The 11,864-nt window shown below is 49.5% G+C and overlaps 1 protein-coding gene across 1 annotated transcript; it reads right to left on the reverse strand.

Moving 5' to 3' along the window:
- Positions 1-2,791: 2,791 nt before the first annotated feature.
- Positions 2,792-7,198, reverse strand: LOC140820749 (uncharacterized). Its single transcript, XM_073181098.1, has 4 exons — positions 6,496-7,198; positions 3,183-6,431; positions 3,013-3,029; positions 2,792-2,872 (listed from the first exon to the last, which is right to left on the reverse strand). Exons 1-4 carry the CDS (start codon positions 7,196-7,198, stop codon positions 2,792-2,794), a joined length of 4,050 nt encoding a protein of 1,349 aa, XP_073037199.1.
- Positions 7,199-11,864: the final 4,666 nt, after the last annotated feature.

Raw genomic sequence — 11,864 nt, forward strand, 5'->3', positions numbered from 1 at the left:
CACCGTGACCTCAGGGCGGTCAGGAATAGGGGCCTCCTGATGAGAACTCAAAACTACAGAGGGATCAGGAACACCTAATCCAAGCTCCTCAGAGCCGACCTCTGTCTCATGCAAATGGGAAAGAACTCCAAAAGAGTTCGACGCAAGAGGATCATCCCTCGGGAGAGCCTGACGAACAGGCCTCCGTCGCTGTCTACGTCGGGGACCGTGGCCATTGACATGAAGCTGGGGCTGTGGTCCCGGGACAATGACAGGAACGGCACCCTGAGGAGGTGCCGGAGCAGGAGGGGCCTCTGGCTGAGGAGGATCTCGATCAGCAGGCTTGGATCGAGCAGGTTTAGGATTTTTACCATGAGAATAGCAAACGTCGGTCGAATGACCCAACATCTTGCAATCCAAGCAATACCCAGGTATTTTCTCATACACAACATCAATCTCCTGGGTATGATCACCCCAACCCACCCAAATTTGCTTAACGGGTGGTTCCAACACATTCAACTCCACACAGACTCGAGCAAAAGCGCTCCGAGAGGAGTCAGCAGTAAAGTCATCCATTTTCACCGGGTTGCCCAAAATCTTAGCAAGGGCAAAAAGACTTTTCTTGTTGAACAGGTGAATGGGCAAACCCGGGAGACGCACCCAAACAGGGGCGATGGGAGATTCTTCCTGTAGATTGAATTCCGGGGTCCATTTGGAGAAACGGATCCCGAGAGGTCCCACCATCATCTGCCCACGCGTCCAAAAAAACGCATAATCCTCCTCACAATGAAGTGAGAGGATCAGAAAACCCCGTGGCAAAAACCTCAAATCAAAAGATCGCTTCAATCCTAAACGAGCAAATGCCTTAGAAATTTCCGAATTTGGGACTAAGGATCTATTACCAGAAATCTTCCCGACTAAAGAAAACTTAAAAGGCTCGATCAGGGAAGACATTACCTCATCCGGGAAAAAAATACCCAGTTTCCCATCCTTGAGAGTCGGTGGGGGCATTTCTTCCATAGCATTCACGACATCTCCAAAGCCATTTTTCCCCGAGCGAGGGGAAGTAGGGGCCAGAGCATCCCTAAATGACACCGGAAACGTCTTAGTCGCACGAGAATCAGATTTAGAAGTCATACCCGAGTTGTTGACCGCTGAGTTGACTCGGTCAACTCGCTGAGTTGACCCGCCCGAGTTGACCGGCGAGTTGACCACCGGAGATGTACCAAAGATCGGCGACGGCGAGGAGATCACGGAACCGGTCTTCAATCCACTAGAACCGGCCGGAAGAGGGGTTGATTGAACCAAAGGGTGCGAGTAAAATCGAGTTTGCCCTAGAAATTGGGGGTTTCCGACCGGTGGCCGGAAACCGGAAATTGAAGGAGGCAAAACACGACCCATGACTGGACGATCATGATGTGAAGAGGAATTGAAAAAATTCGCCGGGACGGCGCCGGAATTTGAAGATGAAGGAGACGTGAACAGCGCGTCCGACGTTGGAAGCTTAGATCTAAAATTGCCGGCCGATGCGAACACCGTGGATCTGATTCATGTGCAAAAAGCTTCGTCTCCAAGGGAGGATTAACAGATCGGGAGCCCATGTGAACAGAGGTGGTCGGAATCAGCCGGAATCGACGAAATAACTTCCGCCTGCGCAGTGAATTACGGACGAGGATGAAATCGGTGATAGCTCCTGTGACGGCGGAGGCAGACGGCGTGGAAGTGAAGGAAAAGCTTCGTCTGAAGAGACGATTCGAGTGGGGTCCATGTCCGGCGCCGTGAAGTGCAGAGACCGGCGCCGAAGAAACAAGAGACCAAGCGCGCGATTCAGTCCGGAAAAAAGATGGTTCCGAGTCCTTTGGTCTGAAAATTTGGCAGGTGGGGGTCGACGTGAGGTGGCGGTTCAGGTGGGGTGGTTGGCCGCCGGAATCCGTGGCGGCGGCATGGCGCGTGGTGAGGGCGTGAATAGTGACGATTTAGTGTGTTTTTTTTCGCACCTTTTACTGTGTGTTTTTTGAGAGAAAATTTTTTGGGGTCAAATGGGTCTGGTTTGGTTTAGGGTTTAGGGTTTAGGGTTTAGGGGTTTAGGGTTTAGGGTTTAGGGTTTAGGGTTTAGGGTTTTTTTTTTTTTTTTTTTTTTTTTTATAAAACACCGCCGGAAGCGGGGGGGTTAGGCAGACCCCTACCTGTATATATCATCAAAACAAAGATACAACATAAAACCTAACGAGAGGGGGACTATACCAAGACCTCTCGAAAAGCTACTACACAACACACAAAAAACAGAAATCTAGGGTGGCAAGTAAATGAAGCCAAAAGCTAATCCCTAGGTAAAGCGCATAAAACATATGAAGATCAAGAAGCAACGCTAAATACATGGAAATAAAACGAAATCTATCTAAGCAGTAGAGATCCGGCTCAGAAATAGGTGCAAAAGACCACCGATGGTACCCATATCTGAGCCATCTGCCAGTGTAATACCAAACTGAAGAATATAACCTACACCGAGATCGATCTGCTGTACCCGATCTGGCAGTCAAAATAGTAAGCAGCTGGAAAGTCACTGTGCAAAAACGGTCGAAACACAAAAGGAGGACCGTAATCCAGCTCAAGTCAGTGAAGCTCGAAGACCTAAGGAGAGGGAAAAAGCTGACGGAGCACATAAAATCAGAGATCCAAACATGACTGTAGCTCTGAAATAAAAAGCAACCAAAACAGATCATCCAGAGCCACCAATGCACGGAACGAGAGTAGAAACTATATAAATCCCGACATGAATGGGGCTCCGGGCCAGAGAAACCACTGAAATAGATCATCCAGAACCACCATAAATGTCGACCAGAGAGCATAAAAGTAAGAAAGCGGCGGGCAAGGAGAAGCCTGCAGTGAGCGCCTGCCGGAAAACAGAAATAATCCAAAGAAAAGCACCGACGGAGACAGGACTGGGACCCATCCAAATCCAAAAGAACAAACCACGGAAAGTGCAAGTGTCTGGGCCAACTAGCACTGCTCAAATGTGAGATAAAGAACAACCTCCAAGGACAAAAGACCTGCAAGAAAAATAAATACATATAGATAGATACAGAAAGAGAGCCAAAAGGAAGAAGGGGCTGCAAATGGCTAAGAATATCTGGATCTGAGGTAAGGGAGCCCTGAACGATCAGAACGGGCAAGGATGGAGATATGGCTGGGTAAGGAAGGACCTAAATCTAAGGTAAACTGCCTAAGGTTATGAGCCCTAGCCGCCAAAGCATCCGCCACCGAATTACCCTCCCGGTATATATGCGAGATATGAACCATACGCCCCCTCAAGAGAACCAAAATCCTCGACACAATGTGATCTAACCCCCAACGACACTGACGAGAGCGGAGGATCTGAATAGAAATCTGAGAATCAACCTCGATCCAAAGAGGGAAAAGAGAAAGATCAGAACAAAGGATAAGACCCCTCCAGACCGCCCAGAGTTCCGCTCGGATAGTAGACCCAGCTCCAATGAACTCACTGAACGATAGCAAGACCCGCCCAGAATGATCACGAACGACGCCACCAACCGAGGAATCCCCAGGATTCCCTCTCGAACTCCCATCCACATTCAGCTTAAAACAACCAGACGGCGGCCGAAGCCAACGAACAATCGCCGTCCGATGATATCTGTAGAAGCAAACTGAAATCCCCAGCGATCGCGCCACCTGGAAATAACCCACCCAATGCTTGGATTTGACAGTACGCGCAGAATGGGCGAGGCGCAGGTAAGACAAGATCTGGAACTTCACCGTCTCTCCAGAAATGGAGAGCTGGCGGTGCTTCGCATCATTCCGAGCCGTCCAGAGAAACCACAAAATAATGAAAGGGAGAAACTCCCTCACATGGCCCCCTGAAGCCCAGACCAGATCCCGCTTCCAGGCACTAAGGAATAACCGGAAATCCTCGGTGTCAGGGATACGAACCCCAAAGACAGCACCAAAAAAATGCCAAACAGGACGAGCCACCGGGCTGCGAATAAACACATGCGTGAATGTCTCAGACATATCACAACACTGACAACGAGACGCCAACGCAAAGCCACGGCGCTGAAGCACCTCATCAACTGGGAGCCACTGATGCCAAAATCTCCAAAGAAAGAATGACATCGTAGGCCTCAACCAGCTACCCCAACAGGGGCGATTAAAACCAGAGATCGGGGCGCGCAAACGGATCAACTCCCAAGCGGACTTGACAGAAAAATCACCATCGGAGCTATGGATCCATCGAGCCGAATCCAACTCTCCCGAAAGAATCGGGACCATCACAATCTGCTCCGCAAAGGAAGGAGCAACAACTGAACAAAGAAGGTCAAAATCCCAGGTTCCCTCCGAAAGAAAATGGGAAACCCGGGCACCACGATCCCCACAGACCTCAGTCTGACTGGACAGGGGAACATCCCTGAACCAACAATCATCCCAAAAAGAAACATCTCCATGGCCAACACGCCAGCGAATACCACTCTCCGCACGAGGCCTGATCTGGAGCAAACGCCGCCAAGTGGGAGAGATAAAACCACGAGAAGAAACACAAGCTGGGTGCGCCAAGAGACAATATTTCCTCATCAAAAATTTGGCCCAGAGGGAAGATCCCTGCCTGAACCGAAACCACAGTTTTATGGAGAAGCTATCCACGAGATCTTTCAATCTCCGGAAGCCAAGACCCCCCTCTTCCACGGGGAGGCAAGCCCGAGACCAGCGAGCCCAGTGCCATTTCTTCTCCAAGGGCCTGGACCCCCAAAGGAAGGCATTAAAGGCTCTCTCGAGTTTCTCCATGACAGCCAACGGAGGCTGGACAACCTGAAACAAATATATGGGCATCGAGAGGAGCACGCTACGAATGAGGGTCATGCGGCTCCCCGGTGAAAGAGTACGAATCTCCCAACCCTCCAGCCGCCTCCTAACAGACTGTAAGAGGGGCTCAAAAAGAGAACACGACCTATTGCCTCGAAATAAGGGAACTCCGAGGTACTTGATCGGCAGATGACCCTCCGCAAAGCCAGTGATACGCAAAAGTCTAGAGCGAAGGCGCTCAGAGCATCGCGGAGGTAAAATCAGGGAACTCTTGACAGCATTCACCATCTGTCCCGAACAGTTCTCGTAGTGATGCAGAAAGTCTAAAAGACGCTGCATCCCACGAGACCCACCATTGGCAAAAATAATGATATCATCAGCATATGCCAGGTGGGAAACCAAAAGATCACAACTAGAACGGTACCTAATATCAGGATGACGCAAGTAGAGCCGGTCAAGGCCACGCGAAAGATACTCCGCCCCTAAAATGAAGAGAAGGGGAGACAATGGATCTCCCTGCCGGAGGCCCCTGGTAGAACCGAAAAACCCCGAGAGAGAACCATTGATATTAACGGAGAAATGACAATGAGAAATACAGGCCGAGACCAAAGCCACAACCTGCTCAGAGAAACCAAAATGACGCAAAACATCAAAAAGGAAAGGCCATTGGACCCGATCATAGGCCTTAGCCATATCCAACTTCAAAATAACATTACCACCACGATTGGGGAGAGTGAGACAATGAGTGAGCTCCTGAGCAAGGAGGATGTTATCAGAAATCATCCGCCCCGGAACAAAACCACTCTGATTCAAAGAAATGAGTCTCTCCGCCACAGCCCGCAGACGAGAGTACAACAACTTAGAAATGATTTTGTTCGTGACATTACAGAGGCTGATCGGACGGAAATCCGACCAAGCCCGAGCACCCTCGACTTTTGGGATCAAAGTAATCGTGGTGGCTGTAAAGCTCTGAGGCAGAGGAGAGCCTCTGAAAAAATCCAAAACCGCATCCAACACATCCTGATGAACTATCTCCCAGCAATGCTGGAAAAACGCTGAAGAGAAACCATCAGGGCCTGCCACACTGTCAGGAGAAATGGAGAAAACAGTCGCACGCACCTCCTCAAGGGAGGGGGTGGCAGTAATCCCATAATTCTCCTCATCAGAAATCACCGAAGGAAACCCCGAAAAATCGGGACAATCAAGCACAAAGGGATCCCCAGTGAGTAAGTGCTGAAAAAACGAGGCACCCGACTGCTGAATCATATCAGGCGACGTCAGGCAAACCCCATCATCCCATATGCGGAAAATCTTATTAGCCACACGCTTCTTCTTAACCATGTTATGAAAGAGTTTGGTGTTCCGCTCACCATCCTCAAGCCAGTTGCATGCAGCTTTTTGTTTCCAAAAATCCGCCTCCATGGCGGTGACACGAGCCAGATCCGCATTCCGATCGGACAGGGCAGTCCAATTCGAATCTGAAGGATCGGCCTCACAAACAAGCTCAGCAGAACGAACTGCACTCTCAGCCTCGGTGATTTTATCAAAGATGTTACCAAAAACATCCCGATTCCACCACTTGAGGTGATTCTTAAGACGCTTCAACTTGACAAAAAGACGCGTACATACCGCTCTGACTGCAAGGCAAATACCAATTGAGCCTAACAGTCTGCAAAAAACCATGATGCCGAAGCCACATACGCTGGAAGCGAAACGAGCTCGGCCCACGGGCGAAAACCGGAGCGGTGACCAAAAGCGGACAGTGGTCAGAAACTGTACGGGGAAGATGTTCAACTCGAATGGAGCTGAAATGATCTCCCCAATCAACGGAAACCATAACCCTGTCCAACCGCTTCCAAATGGTCTTATTCGTCCAAGTGAACGAAGACCCCTCAAAACCAGCATCAATCAAACCAGAATCCATAATGAAAGTGTTGAACTCCTCCATGGGTAGCAACCTACCACCACGGGTGCCCAAACACTCAGACGCATCACGAACAACATTGAAATCCCCACCAACCAGCCAAGGACCCAGAACAGGCTTGACGTGAAGCAGGGAAGACCAGAGATCACGACGCTCAATATAATCACATCGGGCATAAACAAAAGAACAAAAAACAGATGTGGGCAAAAAAGGAGCAGAAATCTTAATGTGAAGGAACTGAGCATGATCAAAAACACACTCAGCCTGCACATCAGCAGCAAAAAACACCCAAATGTGACCAGAAAGATTTGAAATGACCCGAGAAAAACCAAGACGACGAGTCATAAATCTCTGATCTAAATCGATCATCGGCTCCAAAACAGTCAAAACCTTAATCTGTTTCTCCTTAACAAAAGCATGAAGCCTCTGTTGGGACTCCGAACCCCGGAGTCCCCGGATATTCCAGATTAGGAAATTCATGATGAACGGGCAGCAGAAATGCCCGATCGCTTCCTGAGCGACCCAGAGAGATCATCCCTCCCCCTCTTTTTCTTAACATCTGGCATATCTGAATCCAGGATGCCGTCCTCAGACGCACGACCATCACCTGGTTCAGAATGTCTATCAAAACCCTGGTCAAGATCCTCAACAAGTCTCTCACAGACAACCCTCTCAGCAACAGGAGAACCCTGCCTATCAACCAACTGAGTGAACAAAGAAGAAGCATCAGCAGGGGACGGAGGGCCAGAAGGTATCGACTGACAACTATGATTCTCCAAACAGATCACGGGTTCAGAAAACACCGTGTCAATACCAGCATGCGGAGACCCCAAAACCTCCGCACAATCCACAAAAGGAGTGACATCCTCATCCTCCAAAACTTTAGCCCCAGACTGGGCTGACACACCACCTAAAGCCAACGGGGAAACAACAACGGTGGGTGAACACAAACCAACAGAACCCATACCCCCGGATGGATCAAGCTCCAAAGGAGGACCACCGGTGATTATCAACACCCACCTCCCCCAAATGGGGCCCACTCACAGAAGTGGAACCAACTAACACAGTAGAATCAAAAGTCTGCGCCTCCTGCTGCCAAGGAGAAAGGACATCAAAAGCATTCGAAGTACTTTTCAACAGTGAAGGACCCTGCCCTGTAGGGGGAACAGCAGTAGGTGGAGCACGACGCGCAGGCCGTCTCCTTCTACGACGCTTAGGACCAAAAAAAGTCTCAGAATTGGGGTCCTGAGGACCCTGGACATCACCAGGAATGACACCCTCCTGGGGTGACTGACCCGAAGCAGTCGTCTGAGACGGAGGGACTGGACCAAAAGGCTTAGGCCGGGTCGGCCGAGGGTTCTTGCCATGTGAGTAACAAACACTCGTCGCATGTCCCAGCATTTTGCAATCAGTGCAATAGGCCGGGATCCTCTCGTACACAACCTCAATCTCTTGGGTGTGATCACCCCAGCCCACCCAAATGTGCTTAACGGGAGGCTCCAACACATTAATTTCCACACACACACGAGCAAAGGCCCCACGAGACACCTCAGCTGTGTGATCATCAACTTTGATAGGCTTACCCAAGAGCTTGGCAATAGCACAAAGGCTTTTTTTCTCATATAAATGCAAGGGTAATTCCGGAAGTCGAGCCCAAACTGGCGCAACTGGAGACTCCGCTTGAAACTTGAATTCTGGTGTCCATTTAGAAAAACGGATACCAAGTGAGCCAACCATCATACTACCACGCGCCCAAAGCCGTGCGTAATCCTCTTCACAAGAGAGTGTAATGACCATGAAACCCCGGGGTAAAAATTTCAAATTGAACGGTCTTACCAAACCAACTTTGCCAAAGGCAACAGCTATCATCGAATTGGGGACCACAGACCGATTCCCAGAAATTTTACCCACCAGTGCAAATTTAAATGGCTCAATAAGGGATGAAATTACCTTATCCGGGAATAGAATACCCGGCTTGCCATCCAAAAAAGAAGGCTCAAGAATCTCCTCCATCGAGTTGAGAACATCATCAAAGCTATTCTTCACCGTACGAGGAGACGGGGGAGCCAACAACGTCTTAAAAGACACATGAGGAGAAACAACTTTCGAACTTACATTGACCGCAGAAGTACCAGGTTTGAACTGCCGAGTTGACCCACTGCCTTGACTAGGAGACCCTACCGAGTTGACTCGCCCGTACCCACCGGACCACCACCGAGGGCCGGCGACGAAGCGGTGAACATGAAACCGGAGTCGGAACCAGCAGAACCGGGCGGCGGAGGGGTGAACTCGGTGAACACAGTAGTCGGAAACGGTGAACAAATCGGAATTTGGGCGTTTCCGATTGCCGAACTGACACCAGAAATTGAAGACACCGGAATGTTGCCCATGACAGGGGGAGTAAACGCCATGGGGAATTGAGAAACGGAGTCGCGACGCCGGAGGAATGGAGCAAAGAAGATGTCGCTATCGGTGAACAGTGACTGAAAATCGTAGATCTGAATTGCCGTCGCATACGAACGGCGTTGGGGCTGTAACCAGAGGCGAAATGATCGTCTGGCTGAGGGGATTCAAGATCGGGGTTCCATTTGCACCGAGGTTGCCGGAGGTGGCCGGAAAATGAAGAAAACCAGTCGGCGCAGAGGTGAACAGTGCCGCCGAGGAAGAAATCAAAGAAGGCGGCGGCTGTGGTGAATATTCCGGTCGCGCATGGGTACCACTAGAAAGCTGACTAAAAACCGATTCAGGAGAAGTAGCTCCGGTGCCGGGAAGAGCAGCGGCTGCCGGCGGCGAAGAAGAAAGAAAAACAGGCGAGATTCGATCGGCAAAATCGGGGACGTTGTCGGAGTCCAACGGGTCTGAGATTTTGGTATGTTGGTCGGCGAGGGGAGGCGGTTCGAATGGGGGTGGTCGCCGGCCGGGATCCGGCGGCGGCGGCATGGCGGCAGGTGAGGCGTGAATAGTGACGGGATTAGTGTGTTTTTTCTCACGTTTTACTGTGTGTTTTTTCAGAGAAAATTTTTTGGGGGCAAAAATGGTTTAGGGTTTAGGGTTTTAGGGTTTAGGGTTTAGGGTTAGGGTTTAGGTTTAGGGTTTAGGGTTAGGTTAAGGGTTTAGGGTTAGGGTTTAGGGTCGGTTTACGGGTTTAGGGTTAGGGTTAGGTTAGGGTTATGGTTTAGGGTTTGAGGGTTTAGGGGTTAGGGTTTAGGGGTTAGGGTTAGGGTTAGGGGTGTAGGGTTAGGAGTTTAACAGGGTTAGGGGGTTAGGGTTTAGGGTTTAGGGTTTTTTTTTTTTTTTTTTTAATAAAACACCGCCGTAAGCGGGGGGGTTAGGCAGACCCCTACCTGTAATATATCATCAAAACAAGATACAACATAAAACCTAACGAGAGGGGGACTATACCAAGACCTCTCGAAAAGCTACTACACAACACACAAAAACAAAATCTAGGGTGGCAAGTAAATGAGCCAAAAGCTAATCCCTAGGTAAAGCGCATAAATACATATGAAGATCAAGAAAGCAACGCTAAATACATGGAAATAAAACGAAATCTATCTAAGCAGTAGAGATCCGGCTCAGAAATAGGTGCAAAAGACCACCGATGGTACCCATATCTGAGCCATCTGCCAGTGTAATACCAAACTGAAGAATATAACCTACACCGAGATCGATCTGCTGTACCCGATCTGGCAGTCAAAATAGTAAGCAGCTGGAAAGTCACTGTGCAAAAACGGTCGAAACACAAAAGGAGGACCATAATCCAGCTCAAGTCAGTAAAGCTCGAAGACCTAAGGAGAGGGAGATAGCTGACGGAGCACATAAAATCAGAAATCCAAACATGACTGTAGCTCTGAAATAAAAGCAACCAAACCATATCATCCAGAGCCACCAATGCACGGAACGAGAGTAGAAACTATATAAATCCCGACATGAATGAGGCTCCGGGCCAGAGAAACCACTGAAATAGAATCATCCAGAACCACCATAAATGTCGACCAGAGAGCATAAAAGTAAGAGAGCGGCGGGCAAGGAGAAGCCTGCAGTGAGCGCCTGCCGGAAAACAGAAATAATCCAAAGGAAACACCGACGGAGACAAAACGGTGACCCATCCAAAACCAAAGGAAACAAACACGGAAAGTGCAAGTGTCTGGCCCAACTTGCACTGCTCAAATGTGAGAGAAAAAACAACCTCCAAGGACAAAAAACCTGCAAGAAAAATAAATACATATATATAGATACAGAAAGAGATCCAAAAGGACGAAGGGGCTGCAAATGGCTAAGAATATCTGGATCTGAGGTAAGGGAGTCCTGAACGATCAGAACGGGCAAGGATGGAGATGTGGCTGGGTAAGGAAGGACCTAACATCTAAGGTAAACTGCTAAGGTCATTGGCCCTAGCCGCCAAAGCATCCGCCACCGAATTACCCTCCGGTATATATGCGAGATATGAACCATACGCCCCCTCAAGAGAACCAAAATCCTCGACACAATGTGATCTAACCCCCAACGACATGACGAGAGCGGAGGATCTGAATAGAAATCTGTGAATCAACCTCGATCCAAAGAGGGAAAAGAGAAAGATCAGAACAAAGGATAAGACCCCTCCAGACCGCCCAGAGTTCCGCTCGGATAGTAGACCCAGCTCCAATGAACTCACTGAACGATAGCAAGACCCGCCCAGAATGATCACGAACGACGCCACCAACCGAGGAATCCCCAGGATTCCCTCTCGAACTCCCATCCACATTCAGCTTAAAACAACCAGACGGCGGCCGAAGCCAACGAACAATCGCCGTCCGATGATATCTGTAGTAAGCAAACTAAAATCCCCAGCGATCGCGCCACCTGGAAAAAACCCACCCAATGCTTGGGTTTGACAGTACGCGCAGAATGGGCGAGGCGCAGGTATGACAAGATCTGGAACTTCACCGTCTCTCCAGAAATGGAAAGCTGGCGGTGCTTCGCATCATTCCGAGCAGTCCAGAGAAACCACAAAATAATGAAAGGGAGAAACTCCCTCACATGGCCCCCTGGAGCCCAGACCAGATCCCTCTTCCACGCACTAAGGAATAACCTGAAATCCTCAGTGTCAGGGATACGAACCCCAAAGACAGCGCCAAAAAATGCCAAACATGGCGAGCCCACC

This window comes from Primulina eburnea, unplaced genomic scaffold (assembly GCF_022965805.1).
Source record: "Primulina eburnea isolate SZY01 unplaced genomic scaffold, ASM2296580v1 ctg1415_ERROPOS9300000, whole genome shotgun sequence".
In the NCBI taxonomy this organism is placed as follows: Eukaryota; Viridiplantae; Streptophyta; class Magnoliopsida; order Lamiales; family Gesneriaceae; genus Primulina; species Primulina eburnea.